The 17,776-nt window shown below is 38.6% G+C and overlaps 2 protein-coding genes across 6 annotated transcripts in view; one reads left to right on the top strand and one right to left on the bottom strand.

The window, feature by feature from the left end:
- Window positions 1-17,776, top strand: part of LOC117422263 (transcription factor IIIB 90 kDa subunit-like) — a 74,370-nt gene that overhangs the window by 23,443 nt on the left and 33,151 nt on the right. For 2 of the 3 annotated variants that reach the window (XM_058991968.1, XM_058991967.1), the window contains exons 5-11: window positions 1,717-1,748; window positions 3,470-3,542; window positions 11,861-12,010; window positions 13,323-13,416; window positions 16,920-17,046; window positions 17,436-17,475; window positions 17,647-17,739. In XM_058991968.1, coding sequence (XP_058847951.1) covers window positions 1,717-1,748; window positions 3,470-3,542; window positions 11,861-12,010; window positions 13,323-13,416; window positions 16,920-17,046; window positions 17,436-17,475; window positions 17,647-17,739 — 609 coding nt within the window. The remainder of the gene's footprint in view (window positions 1-1,716; window positions 1,749-3,469; window positions 3,543-11,860; window positions 12,011-13,322; window positions 13,417-16,919; window positions 17,047-17,435; window positions 17,476-17,646; window positions 17,740-17,776) is intronic. The other variant, XM_058991970.1, reaches the window with a different exon arrangement.
- LOC117419808 (BTB/POZ domain-containing protein 6-B) lies at window positions 4,425-8,904 on the bottom strand. Of its 3 annotated transcripts, none has more exons than XM_034033001.3 (5): window positions 8,778-8,904; window positions 6,892-7,186; window positions 6,400-6,490; window positions 6,083-6,201; window positions 4,425-5,865 (listed from the first exon to the last, which is right to left on the bottom strand). In XM_034033001.3, the coding sequence occupies exons 2-5, from the start codon at window positions 7,095-7,097 to the stop codon at window positions 4,833-4,835; spliced, it is 1,449 nt and encodes a 482-aa protein (XP_033888892.1). In that variant the 5' UTR covers window positions 7,098-7,186; window positions 8,778-8,904; the 3' UTR covers window positions 4,425-4,832. The 3 variants fall into 3 exon arrangements, with proteins under 3 accessions (XP_033888892.1, XP_033888882.1, XP_033888872.1); XM_034032991.3 differs by lacking the exon at window positions 8,778-8,904 and adding an exon at window positions 7,476-8,001; XM_034032981.3 differs by lacking the exon at window positions 8,778-8,904 and having other exon boundaries at window positions 6,892-8,002.

The following is a 17,776-nucleotide window of genomic DNA, read 5'->3' as shown; positions in this document are numbered from 1 at the left end:
GACACAAAGTAGTATGAATGACCTTAAAATGAGCAGAATTGCATAAGTGGGCCTACATACCGTACAGTAGGATTTGAGACATGGAAATAATGAAGCCATAAGCAAGTTCATTTCTGTAAAGATTTTTTCCTCTGCTGACATTCCCATGACTCTGCACTGCATCTGGCCCTTTATTTCTAGACAGGGCTCTGTATGAGGGTTTTAATGATAAACTGGGATTAGCATTGAATATGACCTTGCGTTGTAATGTTTTTTAATGTATTCAGAGCACCTCTAATGCCTCAACTATTGTTAGGTTTGAGCTTTCATTAACTTATGAGCACTCTTAAATAATGTGGCTGTCATCCTGTTGTTGAGTTATGAAAAGGTGTTTTGTGATAATAGAGAATGTGGAGAGAAAGATGTGATTTGTATAAATTAACATGATAAATAGGCTGAAATGTAAAAGTCAGATGGCTTTGCAAACTGATAAATTAGGCGGTGGAAATTGGACCGTTGGAATTTTTGATCAGCACAGTAGAATGAACCCCGTTCTTTGTCACATGCAGTACTTGTTCATCAAGCAGGGTTGTTATTCTGTGTTTAAAATATAAGATTGTTTGGGCTGTTGAAATATTTGCACAGTGATTCTTTTTTGAAGCGTGAATTCGTTTTGGGACTGCAGGTATCTAAAATGCAAGCACTATTTATTAAAACAGCTGTTTTTCTAGAAATAAGAACAGGATGTTAAAGTGCTTTGTGCTTGTCATACTGTAAGATAGGTAAACTGCATTTACAAACCTTACCCTTATAAAAGTGTACCGTGGTATTTTTGCATGGTGTTATACTGTACATTTACCACAGTTTACCCTTGTTTGCCATGTTTATTAAAATGCTTTACCATACCATACCATACCATACCTTCGCTATGCTTTGTTACACTTTGCTATGTTTTAACCATGGTACACTTTTATAAGGGGTTTGGGCCAGCTGGTGAAAGAATCTCGGGTAATTAGTGATGGGTTTGGGGTTTTATTTTTCATCTTGACACACGAATCTTGTATTAATGAAAAACTGCACTAGACTTTCAAAACTGGGACAAACTGTTTAAGATATCAGCAACCACAGAATAGGGTGCTGCTTCGCTATATAATCAACCAATGAATCTATTTTCTTGAGTTTAAAGTCCCCAAATAATGTGCTATGGAGCTCTTTTTAAAGTATATCATTTTTACAGTGACTTCAGATCATCTTATGTGGAATTTAGCAACCAGTAGATACTGTACAAAAGACCAGACATTTAAGTCCTCGATATGATTTCTATAGCTGTGTGCCATTTTCATTAGAGTTTAGATTGGAGGGGGAATACAGTGTGAAAAGAACGTCTGTTGAGCGGTCTCTATTAGGGTTTCAGAATGGCTATGACTTTACTGAAATTGAGGGCACCTATTTTCTCTATTTTAAAAACCACGAACATGGCAGCTCATTTGAAACTGCAGTCACAATTCTTTACATGTTAATACAAGTTGAGGGTTGTTCACTTTATTAGAAAATATCAGTTATTACATTTTAATACACTGATATTTACTAGTGGTGTTGTTCTGTAAAGGTACTTTTAATAGTGCTGAATACCAGGTCAAATCGGAATAATCTTGCACCAGGCACTGCTACGCATTCAGTTCTTAGGATAATAGCTATGATAGTGCTAAACAATGCTGTTTTCTTTAACCACAGCAGATATGCTTCTTGATCTGAGTGACCTTTTGCAGGTAGGTGTTTTTTTTTGTTTATTTTCTTTTTGTTTCTTTTATTTTCTTAAAATATTCTGTAGAATTGGGTTATTAAACTTACATATTTATAAATATGGTTCCAGGATTTCGATGGCCTTTGTGATAAAGATGGGTGTAGCCCCCTTGGGGTAAAAAGATATATTTGGTCTGGTTAAGCCAGCACGTGCTGTAGAACCATTCATACTGTAAGAATTAACAAGTGGCAGAAAGGAAGAGTTTCTGCCTGTCATTGAAGAAATTGCCAGTAGTCGATAACAGTTTTGAGTAGCACCAAGATAGGGTAAAGTATGGGGAAATGCCATCAAAATAGTTTTTTGTTATAAACCTTAATTTTAATTTGAAACACATTCGATGCCCAGTATACTGAATTTAACAAATAAATATGCAAATGCATTCCATAGCTAAATTAATGTCAATGTGTGAAGTCAGCCTGCTCATGAAAGTTTAATATTGATACAAGCCAAGTTGAATAATGTAATGTAACAGGTAAAGTATAATAACAGTGACCTTCCATGTATGGGGTAAGGTGTGGTTTTGGGCATCTAATCCAATTACAATGAACCAGTTCAAACTGCTGCTAAACCCCCTCCCCTTTCGAAGATCAACCCCTCTCTCAATACTCCCCTTTCGAAGATCAACCCCTCTCTCAATACTCCCCTTTCGAAGATCAACCCCTCTTATTACTCCGAATCTGTCCAAACACACTGCTCAGCCTGATCTATATCGGCTCTTGCACTGAAATCTCAAGTTTCCATATTGCTAGCGCTCCGCCCTTTCTCTTCTATGCATGTTATGTAGATTTGGGTCATTCAAATGAGCGAAAAGTTAAAGGCCAAAGAACACTATTCTTTTCCTAAGATGGTGAGATTCAGTGTCTTTTTTTTATTATTTATCTGTTTAGAACAGCTGTGGCTGGATAAAATTAACTTTGCATTTGTCTGCAATTTTTAGTCTTAATAATTAAGCAGCGGGACATTTTTTTCAATGCAGCTGGTGCACAGTTTATTTTTATATTCCCAGCTGTCCCTTTGAGAGCAACGCCCTTCTAATTTTAGTATTTGATTTGAGCCACATACTTGGTCTTAGCCTAGGAATGCAGACCTCATTTAATAGACTACCAAATATTTCATGAATCCCTAGTAAGTAGCAGTGTATCAGCCAGATAGACTGTTGTCCAGTCTCTGGCATGGTGGCTTAAAGACCTTGGTATGCTTGGGTTGTAATCTTCTGCACCCAAAGGTCATGAGATGGCTCTGAAGCCCTGTCAGGTCAGAATGTTAGATCCCCTAAACCTCTAGATTCCTCTGCCTTGGCTTAACCAGAAAAGAGCCCTCCCTTGATGATGTGGTGGTGGGAATGGTCACTGGACAGAAGACCTTTTGCTCTTTAAATCCAAGTAATGCCTTTCCAGGAAAAAAAGTAGTTTTTGCATAATAAAGAAAAAACATTGGCTGAAGTACGCATTTCTTTTTTGTGTGTATACATAAAGAAACCGAGCATAAATATGTCCCCACGCTCCCTTGCTTCATAGATATACAACACAACTCTTGAAGTGTCAACGACTCCTTTCCCAGAGTGGAATATTAATCTGATCTGTGAACCTTCCAGCTTCTGAGCAGCTCACTCTCTGCATCGTGCAAGAACACAGTGCTGCCGCTGTGCTTGCTTTCTAACATGTTGTCTCTACTTCCTTTTGACAGGTCAATGTGTATGTTTTGGGAAAAACATTTCTTCTCTTGGCTAGAGAGCTCTGCATTAATGCTCCTGCAATAGGTAATAATGTATTTCTACAAAGTATTGTTTTTCAGTGTGGGTTCACAAGTATCTGATTTTTAGTTTTTGCCAGGGTAAAGCATACTGTTGAAATATGAAGGATAAAATAACCTGTGTTACATTATCTGTGACATTCAATCATATGATTTCAATTTATGTTTATGGAAAAAAAAACAGTACTGCAATTGTATTGTTTATGTTTAAGGGAATGTATTTCAGAGACTACTAATGCGGTTGCCATTTCATCTATCGGTGACTATTTGAAAAATAAGTTTAGGCTCCAAGTTTAATTTCTTACCCAGTAATTTAACCTCAAGAATTTACAATTTTAATAAACCCTGCAGCAGTCTTGCTTTGATACATATATGCATGATAAATAAACACCACATACATAGTTTAAACATTGTGGATATTAGGGGGTTATTAAATCAGTAAATGTAACAGCCCTATCCTTTTACCTTGAAGACCGAGTGGGAGTGGGAGTGGGGGGACGACTCTGGGGAAGAATGTAAAAGGAGTTCTCCTACACTCAACTGTAGTTCATGTCAAAACGCCTAGAGGGCACTGTGCTACTAAAAACTTTATACATGAATATTTATGTATTTCTTTTTAGCAGTCAGCTACTGCTTAGATGGGGTTGTGGGGGCTGTTAGTGCTGCTTGAAAAATATATGTATTGGCCACTACAGTTCTAAACATTCAAAATTCTAAAAGTAGATAGTAAATCCATTCTTTCATTGTTTTTCTAATGTAATTATTGGATTTTAAATGCAAACCTACAACATAGGTCATTGGAAGGCATACTGCAGTCCAAGCTTATCAGTGCATCTGCATTTTTTTTTAAAGTTTTGTCTAAAAATGATTATGAAAGTACACTCCAGCGTTTAGTCACATGAAAACGTTTATAATTTGCAGGTTCATAAGCTGCCCTCTAATACAGAACATTCTGTTTTGTCAATCAGCCTCAAGCTGTAAACAAATAAGCATTATTTTATATACAAAACACTACAGGGAATCTCCCACTAGAAGTGCAATACAGCTTTTTACATCTTACTGCCGTTTTTAATAATTAAATCAAATAACATTACATTATTTTTTAAATAAATAAAATAAGATTAAATTCAAGAGCATTCCTTCACTTAAAGTTTTGATAGCTGTTTTTTTGAAATGGTAACAGGTTTGCAGTGTGACATCCTCTTACTGCTACAATATTCAGAAGGCTTTTTTTTCTTCTTAATGTGCTTTACTAGCAGCAGTGGAATGCAGCAGGAGTTGTATGCAATTGTCCGCATCATGCATAGAAAATGAGTTCAGGTATTTGCCCCCCTTGTACACCTGTCCCATTGGTACTGTCCGACGAGCACTGGAACTGAAACGTCACTTTTCCACACTGAACTTCGGTCATCCCTTCCTGACCAAAGTAACTGAGTTCATTCCCATCCAGGATGCAGCTCACTGTGTAAAAGGTGTCCTGCTCCACCTGCACTGGGTGCTCAAACCACACCGAGAAAGTGCTGCTAGAGCCATCGGATATAAATGTAGTCAAATTTTGGGCAAGGACTGTCCCTTGGCGTTTGAGTTCAATTTTGACGCTGTACTCCGCCTTGCCACCGCTCGAGCCGTACAGTCCGAGTCCTGCGATGAAGATGCGCTTGTCAACAGCAAACTGGATGCTGTCGCAGCGGCCCCGGTATCTCCACTGATTGCTGCGGTATGCCGACGACTGGAACCTGTGGCACTTCTGAGGTGCCAGCCCTTTCCTCTGTGCCAGGGGAAACTCCAGTGTGGGCTTATTTGAGGCTGTGTACCATAAGAAAATATTGTGCGTTTCTTCAAGAGTCAGGATGTCTGACTGAGCTGCTCCGTTTGCAAACTCCTCCAGTGTCATGGTTGGTATTCGAACCAGGTACAGGGCTTTCCCCAGAACATTGCGCTTGTTCCTTGTCGTGACCACCAGCCCTTGCCTTTTGCACTCCGCCACGGCCCAGTTCAAAACTGCGTCGAACACAACCACCTCTTTAGTGTTGAGCGTTTCTCGCGTCAGGATGATCTCCAGAGTCTGTTGGTCTATCTCACAAAAGCCCTCTGATTTGAGAGAGAGCTCTGCCTGGGCATCGATCACCTCCCAGCAACGCTGGCTGAGCTCCGGCTCCTCAAAGAGTCTGCTCTGAGACAGCAACACACAGGCGTTCTTTGCCTCCAGGCTGGTCTCCAGGAAATTCACGCAAGCTTTTGCCAAAGCAGGCACAATATATTTTTTGGCAGCATACAAAGTGGCCAGCACTGTGTCCGCTTCCAGATCAATTTCATCGCTGTACATATACCTGAAAAACAAATGAGGGGAAAAAAAAATATATAATTTTTTTTTTTTAAAGCAACAGATTGAATAACTTGTGCATTTTACAGTCCAAAAGGTAATTAATATTTTATTAAGTTTGTAAAAAAATAAAAAAAAGTAAGATTTTGTATGGGGGGGGGGGGGGGGGATTTGATCCAGAGGTCTATTTTGATGGTGGGTCAGCTTTAAAAATGCAAACTTACTTTAAAAGTATCAAGAAAGCAGCATGTTCCACATCTGGAATATGGATTTCTGATTTGTCCTCTGCAAGATCCCCATAAAACATGGCACAGAAAACTGAGCTGCCCACTGCCAGAACATACTGCAAGGTAAAGAGAACCACATTAGACATAAGAACGAATTCTCCTTCAGCACAGTGAAATGTTTTCAGCACATGTGGATAACTACATCTGCCACAAATTACATGTAAAGCTAGATAAATAAATAACTGCTCATTAGGAGTACGGTTTCTAGCTGTGAAAAAGATCTGGAAGGACACCTTATTTCTTACAAAACGTACCTTGTGTGCTGGCACTTTCTCAGAGCTACCGGGTGGACCCACAATAAAATGTATATCGGCCATGAGTTCGTTATTGAACATTAAGGCATTCCTAGAAATCAGAATAAAACAGTACCTCATGATCATGCATTTGTAAACGTGCTTTAGGTTAGCTACACTTAGAAATCTATAACGCTAAACAACTTCCCATTAACGTGATTAAACTGGGAACATGTTAGCTGCCAAAATAAATCAAAGTACAGTGAGATGAGAGGAGATACATTTTTTCTAATCCTTAATGTAATTTCCATTAATTGCAAAATAATAATTTTGAAACAATCTTTTGCTTCTGGGAAGTTATTATACTTTAAAACTTATTACAGCAGTTCTAAAAATTCAGAGGAAAAAAAAACGAGCGACTGGAGTTTAGGGGGGCAATGCATGCACTATTTTCGGATTTCTCCGAGTCAGAGCGGAGCAATACTATATTAAACCACACTGATCCCAGCCTACCTTTCCCTTAAGGTGGGGTGGGAAGATTGCCAGTTCGCAGTCTCGACGTTGTTGTTGTTGATGTTTTGCTGTGCCGCAGCTGTGGTGCAGGGTGTAACAGTGTGGTTAACCGGGACGATGCTCTTCTTGGTGTTTGTAGTCACTGTAGTGCCGTTGCTGTTGGGGAGATTGGTGTTTGTGCTAACAGGGTACAGCTCTGCAGCCATCTTCTTCTTCAGAGACAGAGTTACAATCTCATAGCATACTGGCAGCGTGCTGTTGTGTTTAACACCCTTTTTGGACTTTTTCAAGGTTTCTGGAAGTAGAAGGAAAAAAGTCAAACACTTCATGATCCTGTCATGAAGGCAATCTGGAGGCACTGACATCAGCAACAACTCCGTGAAACCCAAAAAATACAGACGTGTTAGTAGGCTATTAATTAAACAACAACAAAAAAAAACTTTTAAAAATAACTCCCTTTTACATCATTGCCAAAGGAAGCAACATTGAGAACAGCATGGTTAAAATCCCTTTCTCGAAGAGCGGTGTTTTTTAAAATGTATTTTAAAGAATTGTGGAGAAAAAGAACATATTTATTTACCAACCCTGTATGAATTTGAACAGCAGCATTAATATATCCTCTCGAAATTATGCAGCGATGTTTATGAACTGCTCCTTGAAGAACGTAAATATCGCATATTTTCCTCTGCGAAAGAAATCTCAGTGATATATCGGTAACAAATGTCATTGATTTCCCCCTAAATAAGGATCCCAGCACGGGTAGCTCGCGTTGTTTAATTCCTAGTGTTTCTCCTAAAGACTGTATATCCAAAATAAGACCCCGTTTCACTCCAGTTGGCGTCCTGAAGAACTGATTGAAGTTACAATAACATACGCTTCGCTTCTCTTCGGTGGCTGGTGCTGCTGCTCGGTTATTTCTGTTTAATCCGCGAGGACGTCCAGCTTTTTGTTAACAAATCATCTTGAAACTGCCTTTACGTCAGAAGCCTGAATCCTCCCACCCTTATCTCACTCCTCCTTTCACTAACACAATACGTTGCAAGCGATCTCAAAACAAACCCTTTGCAGCTTTCTTTAAAATGCAATGGTTTGTACGTCATCGGACCTGCAGCTACCAATGACAAAAGACAAAAGACAAAAGCAGGACTAGTTTTATAAATGTGAATTAAAATCGTAGCGGAGGTCTAATTTGCGTGTCAATCTGGCACCCCCCACTCCCATATGAAATAAATAAATAAATAAAAGCACTTCCGTTCCCCTGTATTTTTTGTTCTAGCTTTTTTTTTTTAAATGTTGCATTCAAGAAAGGGAAAACAGCGTAAAGTTCGATTCCCCAGTGCTTGTAAAATAAAAATTACCCCCCCGCCCTCCCAAAAGCAAACAACTTTTACACCAGTTTTAAATATGTCCCAGAATCTTGACGATTTTCAGTATTAATGCCGTAATCCTTTTTTTGTATTATTCCTTGACTGTTTTAAAAGCATTACTCCAGGTTGTTGCTCTGAATGGTTCAATAAACAGACGCGGTTTTAATTAGATTTCATGAAGTAAACCTCATCTGCTGTGAACCAGACACGTAATCACTGTACGCTTCTTTAAACCATAATCATGTTTTATTTTTTTCTTTTATTTTTTTAAAGGCATTCGTTTACTATACATAACGTTGTTTTAAAACAATAATACATCAAAATTAACAAATTACAATAAAAACAGTGAACGAGACGAAGTGTATTATAGCATACATCAACACAGAACGCTTATATCCCTACTGACTTCCTGCTGTGGTCGGGTTAACGCACCAACATCACCGTTTCATTCAATCGGTTATTAATTACAAAATTAATAAATAAACACACAACACACCGCGGATTGATGTAATGTTGTACCTGTTTGCTTTAAAGGCGTCCTTTCACAGAAATATAGACGTTAAAGTTTGCATTTGAAAATCCTCAGTGGAGCCAGAATCCATGATACAAGTGGAGTTAGGAATGAGAGACGGAGGGGGTTGGGCTGACACATATCATGTTTCAATGCTGAATTTCTTACTTTCCAACAGAGGGCCCCGGTGCTAGAAAATGAAGCGTTTGCGTAGGTTTAAAGGCATCGTACACCATTTAAGCTGCTCAGGGTTTTCCAATGGAAGGACACCGAGATTAGATGTATCATTTCTTTTTAGCCTATTCGTTGCCATAATTACAAACTCCTAATGAACGAACAGCTTTTAATATAGTTGCAGTGTTGGAGTTACACAGGGACATGATCCATACATTGCGTTTATTCAGGACCAGATACATCTCGGTTGATTCAGACAAGGAGAAATAAACAACATACTGTTACACATTTAATATAAGTTCTGTAAGAAAGACATTAATAATCACTCCACATGGGCAGTCACGTTAGATACAAACTATATGGAGGTCCATATTTTTTTATCGGCATTTTGCATTGTTTTAATTGTAAGGTGACCATATGGCTCTGTGTTCAGCGGGACAGTTTGGGATAGTTCAGGATTTCAACTCGCAACCCAATGCATTCTGGTAAGCGTAGTCTTGCTTCTCTTAGATAAGAATGGTACCTGAGACAGGTAAAACGTGCCAGAATGCATTGGGTTGCGAGTTGAAAAGCCTGAACTATCCCAGACTGTCCCACTGAACACAGAGCCATATGGTCACCTTATTTAACTGGGATCATTTTCAGTGGAATTTTAAGTGTTATTAAATATATATTGCATTATTTTAGAGCCCTTTTTTAAATATCTACAGAAATCAACCACTCCCCCAACACCCACAGTCAATATTACTGGACAATGACCGTCTGCATCAGAATAGATGTAACTCATCGATACCTGTTCTTTTGTATGTCTTTTATTAAATGGTAATTTAAATTGTACACCCTGTCTTGTATTTTATTTGGTCTATACTAGCAAATAAGCAGTATTTTTACGGTGTCTTTGTTTTAGCTAATCTTAAAACCTACTGAACTGACCTATTTAAAATATATTGTTTCTATATTGGTTCACTTATCAGGACAGCTAACTGTGGTGAAAGGCAAGTCCTATCTCAAACCACAGTGTAGTGCTACTGACATTTTGGGTTTGTGGGTCAAACGTTAATGTCGTTAACCGCCCAGTGCGGAACTATGACAGTTCACATTATAGCACTACATTCAATTATTTTAATTTTAAGTTTCAAATGACAGAATGGAATGAGCCATTAAAAAAAAATACAATAAAATACTGCTGCCCTGTATTTTAATTCAGGGTGTAAGTAACTAGTAGGAAATGAGAAATGTTGTGTTTATGTGCAGGAGGTTTTGTGGTAGGTGTTCCATTGCGCTGACCCCTAATCCTCCCGATTGTCCAGGAAGGACAGGTTGTTGTATAGCTGAGTGAAAGCCTGGGGGCTTGCAATTGAAGCTCCCAAAAGTCTCCTCCCGAACAGCAACCAGCTGCTGCATGAAAATAAAAGGAAAAAAATGCCGATAAAGTTTTTCCATCCTCCACCCGAAAGAATCAGTAGGGAGGGGGAATCTTTGCTTCAACTATGATCTGAATCTCTGTCGCATCTCTTTGTAGAGTTCCAGTTCCCAGGCTTGTGGCCAAATTTGGAATTGTATCTCATGACCTCAACAGAGGATTACAATTTGCGCATCAGCAAGCTGAGCCAGTGCACCAGCTGAATCTTGGCAGCACAGTAAATGCATTGAGTAAGAGACGACCAGCACTTAGTGCAGCTTGCTGTGTAAAGCAGATGAGATGTTCTAGTTTGGCACCCCTGTCCAGGCACCCACGTACTGTGTGCTTGGAAGTCTACTGCTTTTGCCTCGTTCCACATAGCTGTCATACTGGGTGCAGAATCACAAATGCAAAATAGGTATTGCATCTAATTTGGTTTATCCAATAAGAAAACTATTTATAACAGAAAAAGCTGAACCGATTTACTTAAGCATGAACTAATGATCCTATAGTTTTTTTTTTTTAAATCCCAAATAAATGTACAGTGAAGCATTCAAACTTAACAAAGTTTACCAGCTAGAATAATGTATCTTTTGTTTGATGCTTTAGAGGAGAGGAATAAGTATGTTATCCTCCGTTAGGATCCTTTCATCTTGTTTATCAAGATAGAGAATACTGGCTTTTGTTGTGCAGCTGGGACCATCTGGGTATTAATTTGATTAGTAGTTTGAACAGGAAACCCTTCCACACATTGTGAGTTTGCCAAGGAAATTGACTTGAGCCTAAGGAACCTGTTCTTGCACATCCTTGGTTAAGTGATAAAGAAATCGGAGGAAGTTCTGAAAATGAGGATGAGAGGATGGGGCTCCCTTCTGAGGGCTTGCTTTTATAGGTTGCTTTTTTTAATCATGATGCTGAGCAAACAGAGTAGAAGTTAATATGGAAACTAATCATCCAGATGTGTGTTTCGGTGGTTTCAGATTATTCTCTGGCCTGCAAAACACACATTTTTCAGAACGATGTTAAAAAGCAACTTTGAGTGAGTGTCACTAGTTTTGGTTGTGTTAATACTTTAATAACGAGTGCATTTAATGTAATATTTAAAAGAGACATTTAAAATATGAACACATAAATGTCTGATTTTATTTATTAGTTATTTCTTTTTATTGCCCCCCAGTGTTGTCTTTTTAACTAGAATACACGTTTTAGGCTTGAGCCGTGAAAATCTGAAACATCAGAGCTGGATAACTAGTATTTCATATTTCTTTAAAGTCTCCTGCGTAGTTTTTATGTTAGTGCTGATTAGTATTCATCCTCATGACTGCTGTTTTCAGCATTTCCTTTGTACAAGTTTAGCCATGACCCGAATATAGAACTAGACTTTCATTATTCGTGTGGTCTTTCAGATGTTTGCATGAATCTTTACCCTGCATATATGAAACCTTCTTTCAATTGAATTCCCACAATACAAATGTTTTGATTTTTCTCCTTTCCCTCCCTTGTTTGTGCCCGTAGACCCATGTCTGTATATCCCTCGCTTTGCACACATGCTGGAGTTTGGAGATAAGAACCACGAGGTGTCAATGACTGCTCTGAGGTTATTGCAGAGGATGAAGAGAGATTGGATGCACACGGGACGCAGGCCATCAGGACTCTGTGGAGCAGGTATCCCACAGAGGGGTCATTACTGCAGCCTTTAACCTTTGCACGCCAGGAAAGGGGTTTTCTGAATGGGATTCCTGAATCTCTTGCTGAAGCCTAATATATATTGTAGATGCATGAAACATAAATGCTTCATTTTTTAAAGTGTAGAAATACAGTATTATGATGATGGGTGAAATAACATTTTTGACATTTTTCCATGATGCCCCCGTTAGTCATATCCAGTTATGCTTATGTTTTCTCAATAAATTTCCAGTTATAGTCCTGTGCTGTAGTTACGCAGCACTTGCACGAAGTTTCCTGTCAAAGTTTCTTAAAGCTTCATTATATGTCTTGCATAAATGTCTTTATGTAGTACAGAATGTGGTTTTGCTTTACATGTCTTGCTAAGGGCTGTTCAAAAGTACAGTTATATAATAGCAGTCATTCCCTGTGCATTGGCTTAATGTCCTGCTTTGTGTTCTCTTGCCAGACTTTCACTAGAATTTGGATGGGGAAGTATTTCCTTGTGCCAGTAATCTTGTCTCAAGAGATGGCAATACAGCTATCAGCCTATCCAAAAATCATACATAAGAATGCTTTAAAAAACGAACACATTGTGTGGGTGTGTGGGTGTGGGTGTGTGGTCTGTGTTTTACTACTATTGTACATTGTAATGTGAATTGTTCTTGCCACTGTTCATTTTGTTATTTGCTCTACCAAAGTCAGCAACAGCAAAGAGTGAGAATTTGTTATTACTTTACCATTCTATCAAAAGGAACTGTTCTTTTATCTTGTGGAAGTGGGATAATATGATTGATATCTATATATATATATATATATATATATGACACGCACACACACAATGGCTTGGGTCTTGGCCTTTTGGCATACTGTATAGTCTTTTAGGCCTTTGGCCATGACACCCCTCTTGTAGACTACAACATTCTAACACACTGTGAATCCCCAGTACATATCTAGGCAGGGCTCTCGCCCGCTTACAATATCTATTGTTATTTCTGCTAAGTTCCTTATTTGCCATCCTCTGTGCTAATTGTGAGGATATGAACTAGGGAAGCGTATCAGTGTTGCACAGGCTTGAGTACACAATGGATCACTTCTGGACTTCAGTGCAATGCTAATATGCTTCCCCAAAGTCAGCCTTATGAGGATATCCAGATGCTGTGGACAATCATGTCGTCAAAGAATTTAAAAACATTTTAATTCCCAGGCTGTTCATATCCCTCAAAGCAATACATATTAAGATTGACTTTTTTCCCTCTTTGTTTTAACCAATGTTTTTTAAAATGTTGTGTTTTTTTTTTTTTTGCCACAGCCCTCCTTGTAGCCGCCAGGATGCATGAATTTCGTCGTACTGTGAAAGAAATTATTCGAGTAGTCAAGGTTTGTGAGTCTACTCTAAGGAAAAGGTGGGTGGGGTTCATTCCTCTCTGTATTCCTGTAAGGTCTTTGACATTAGTGCTAAAAAAAAAACCACAGAAACATTTTCCATAAAATACTAACCTCCCAACCCTTCCTGATTATAACCAGATTTAGTTTTTCTTTTCTTTTTTCTCTCATATCTGAGTTTAAGTTTACTCAATCTTTGTTTCAGTTATTATGTAACAGCAGTTCCAGCTAATAAGCAACAGGCAGTATTTCAAAACCATAAGTCCACTGCAGACAGATCTACATGGGATCCCAGGAAGATTAAATGCCACAGGACTGTGCATATAGATATTTCTAAAAGGTTTAATAGAATGCACATGGTGCTGCTGTGCCATTGGCTAGATAAGCCACTCATTGACTAGATAGGATATGGAATGCTATTGGAATAACAAATGACAATCAGCCTGCCACTTGTACATTTTGGAAGCACAACTCAAGCAGAACATAATACTAGGACATATTAGTTTTTCAGCCTCTTCACCGCTTCATTAACTATAACCAGCAGCCTTGTAAACGCAAATTGTTTCAGAAGGTTCCTGCGCTAATTATTTATGACCTATATTAATTCCAATTGATTTATACAACATTGGATAAACTGTTACTGTAATGATAAATGTTCTGGCTTTCACTGGGCTTCTGTAAGGAACTCTGTTTCCTTCTGTAAGAGCCTAGAGGCCACTCTGGCAGACAGCAGTAGTTCTTTCTCAGGCCAAGCACAGCCTGAAGCTTCCCAGCTAGAGAGAATAACTGATTTCAGTTTACCAGAGGTGGACAAGCAGCTGTTAGCAACCCCAACATGGCGAATTGAAACTGTTTCAACCCATGTCTCATAACATCAGGCAATAGTTGCTGAAACAATCCGTGCCTTATTCAGAATGCAGACTTCTTTTTATACCCCCTGGAGACGGGGATATGGTGAGGCCGTACGTCTCGCTTTAAAGATACAATTGTGCTGAAACTTTTTTAAAAATGTGTTGGCAGTATTTCATTTTTTTACTTATCCAGTCTTGATAAAACTCTGCTTTGCTTCAAGTTAAGTAGAGTATCAGATTCTGTGGAATCTCTCTGTGCACTTGCATTTTTACATGTACTGTACATACAGTGGATGTTGGTAATGGGGATCATTCTGCAATTGATTTTGTTTGCTACTGACAAAGTGTCCTCATTTTGAAGCCATGTGTACATATTACTAACTTTACAACTAATTGCATATGTAGATAGATCAGATTCCGACTTCTTATTTTCAGTGTTGAAATTACTGTATTTGTCTGTGTAATGATACCCTTTACTTTTACATGTGACCTGAAATTGCAGAGCCATTCCTACATTTGACAGGGACGGATGTTATTAACATAACATTTTATAATTCCATGATACAGTAAAAAGTGATCTGTGGCTTTTCTTAACAGAAATCAGTAATGTGTCTGTAATATTTATTTCCTCGTAAAGCTAATTACTGCACGATATTTTGTACTTTTACAATGAGCATATTTAAGAATTAGAAATATATTTGTATTACCGGTAAGCAATTTATTTAAGAGACCTACCAAATTATGCATTCGCTCTGTAATAAGACTACATCAAATTAAGTGCCTACTTCATCATTTCAGGGATTCAATATCCATTTAGACACATGTAGACTGTCTGAACATATCTTTTAAAAGGATTGTGCACCTCTGCTTTCGGTATTAAAAATGGGATTGGATGGGCATGTAGACTGATGTGCCCCTCGTCTGCTGAGAGGCTAGTCCCGTCAAGGCAGACTTGAGGCATGGCTGCAGGCCCGATTTGATAAAGTCACATTGCCATGTCCATGCTTTTCATGTGCACCAAAAATCCATCCCTGTGCATTTTTTTAATAGTTGAGTGCTAGCTGTACAGAGCAGTGTAATGAATATTGTATTTCTTTCAAGCGTAAAACCTTTGGAGTAACACCAAAATGTTTATTTATGAAAGATACATTTTTTTTAAATTTTCTTCAGGAGAAAACAAACAAAAGAAAAACGCCTTTGTGAAAGGCTGTAAGCCAAGGTAAAATGAGCCACAAATGCAGTTTTGTTTTTGTACCTGTTTGAGTGAAGAGCTGTCACTTCTGCTTTTATGCTCTTGAATTGAAAGGTTGACGGAGCACATTTCAGATAAAGTGACAGCATTGATTATTTATCCTGGCAGAAACTGAATGAAACAGCTGAATCACTCGCTGTGAGAGCAAAAAAAAAAAAAAAAAAAAAGTTTTGGACTGGATCATTACTGAATCAGAAAGAGTTAAATTAGAGTTTCTAAAGTGGGTCCCAAGTGAGCCCTTTTGCGTGGGTTTTTAAACCCCTTGGTGGTAAACACGCATACTGTGTGTTATATGACCCCATGTTGCCCGTTGCCTGTTTATGACGTTTAGATTTTTAACAATACACACTAAAATAACTAGATGCCTTTGATCCAGGTTTATTAAAAGGCTGTAAATGAATGATGAAAAGCATGTGGTTACATACAGTTCCAAGTTGCTGTTGGCATCTGAATATTTTTTGCAGTTATTACATTGTAACATGCCAGCAAGTTCAGTACAAGGAGTTTATAAAATTCATGTTCAGCAGGCCATGCGGTATATTACCAAAAAGTTTGCTCATAGCATTTGTCTTTTTTTCCTATATTCTCACTCTCAACAATGAACTTCTTTTTTGAAATTAGCTGGGCAGGCACGAGCCTCACCTCTATTGTGACTGCCAAATAGGACATTTCCACTTTTGGTGTTTTTTGTTCTACTAAGCTTAACATATATAATAATGTATTTACTTCTGTACGTTACCTTTAATAAATGGTATGGTCTCATTATCAACTTGCACATATATAAGACAAGTTAGTCTTGCAGAAGTAAACGTTATATAAAAGATCAAAGATAATGCATGGTGCAGGTTTACAGGGGCACACGTATGGCTGCTAAAAAGATTGTGTTGAGGGCTCCGTATGGAGTGCAAGATGCACCCTATAGCCTGGAGGTCGCCGGTTCAAGTCCAGGCTATTCCACTGCTGTCTGTGGACGAGAGCTCTCAAGGGGCGGCGCACAATTGGCCGAGCGTCACCTGGGTGGGGAGGGCTTAGGTCAACCAGGGTGTCCTCGGCTCACCACACACCAGCGACCCCTGTGGACTGGCTGGGCGCCAGTGAGCTTGCCTGTAAGCTGCCCAGAGCTGCGTTGTCCTCCGACGCTGTAGCTCTGAGGTGGCTGCACGGTGAGTCTGCAGAGTGTAAAGAAGCGGTTGGCTGACGGCAAACACTTCGGAGGACAGGCTGTGTTTGTCTTCGCTACTCCCCAGACCGCGTGGGGGTGGTAGCAGCGAGCTGAGCCTAAAATAATTGGCTATTTCGAATTGGGAGAAAAACGGGTACAAAATCAATTGGTGACTACTAAATTAAAAAAAAAAAAAAAAAAGATTGTGTTGAAGATTTGAGGGTCTGTTCTAACTTCTGTGATGTAAAATTATTGCAGACTAACAGAATTTGAAGATACTCCAACAAGCAGCCTAACAATTGACGAGTTCATGAAAGTAGACTTGACAGAGGAATGTGATCCTCCGTCATTCACAGCGGGACAGAAAAAAGTGAAATTAAAACAGGTAAATCTAATTACTGTTCAAATATCCAGGAGCTAGTAGCAGGGATAGCAGGCAGTGGGGATTGAGGCTTCCTTGCATTGCCCTGCAAGTTGCCTCAAACTCTAATAGTGAGTGAAACAGCAGTTCAGTCTCCAGCCAGATCCGCTGGGTCTCTTTTTGATGCTGGTGGTTTTAGACGACTGTGCACTGAGGGCTAAGTTGAGACAACCTAACATTTCCTTTTCAGATTTAAGGCCTGCAAAATAAAATGCAATTGCAATGACCACTTGTATTACAGTACATGCAGTAGCCTGATTAGTTATGATTGTGTTCAGTGTTTTTCTCTTCTCATTATTGTGACTGCTGATCTTTGACAGATTTTTAACTTTTTATTTTTTTTATTTATTAAGCTTGAGCAAGAATTAGCCAAGAAGCTTGATGAAGTTGCAGGTATATTATTATTATTATTATTATTATTATTATTATTATTATTATTATTATTATTATTATTATTATTATTATTATTATTATAATACTTTGTGGTGAATCTGCAGGTACATTGTAATGGGGGAATGTCGTTGTTGTAATGTTTTATTTATTTTATTGTAATGTGTTTTGTAGGTGAAATAACATGCTACCAGGATGAAATAGAGACTGAACTGGAGAACAGTCGACCAAAGCTGAAAGGACCATATGCATCATATGCAGTGGAAGGTACGGAGGAGTCCACAGTTGTTTGAGCTCTTAGTTG

The sequence above is a fragment of the Acipenser ruthenus genome, chromosome 18 (assembly GCF_902713425.1).
Source record: "Acipenser ruthenus chromosome 18, fAciRut3.2 maternal haplotype, whole genome shotgun sequence".
Taxonomy (NCBI): Eukaryota; Metazoa; Chordata; class Actinopteri; order Acipenseriformes; family Acipenseridae; genus Acipenser; species Acipenser ruthenus.
The sequence above is the reverse complement of the archived record's forward strand: the minus strand, read 5'-3'. Positions and strand labels throughout refer to the sequence as shown.

Coding starts and splice junctions, on each gene's coding strand:
- LOC117419808 (XM_034032981.3), bottom strand. CDS start 7,256: ATGTCAGTGCCTCCAGATTGCCTTCATGACAGGATCATGAAGTGTTTG. Junction 6,491..6,891: donor CACCCCACCTTAAGGGAAAG/GTAGGCTGGGAT, acceptor TCTGATTTCTAG/GAATGCCTTAATGTTCAATA. Junction 6,202..6,399: donor AGAAAGTGCCAGCACACAAG/GTACGTTTTGTA, acceptor TTTACCTTGCAG/TATGTTCTGGCAGTGGGCAG.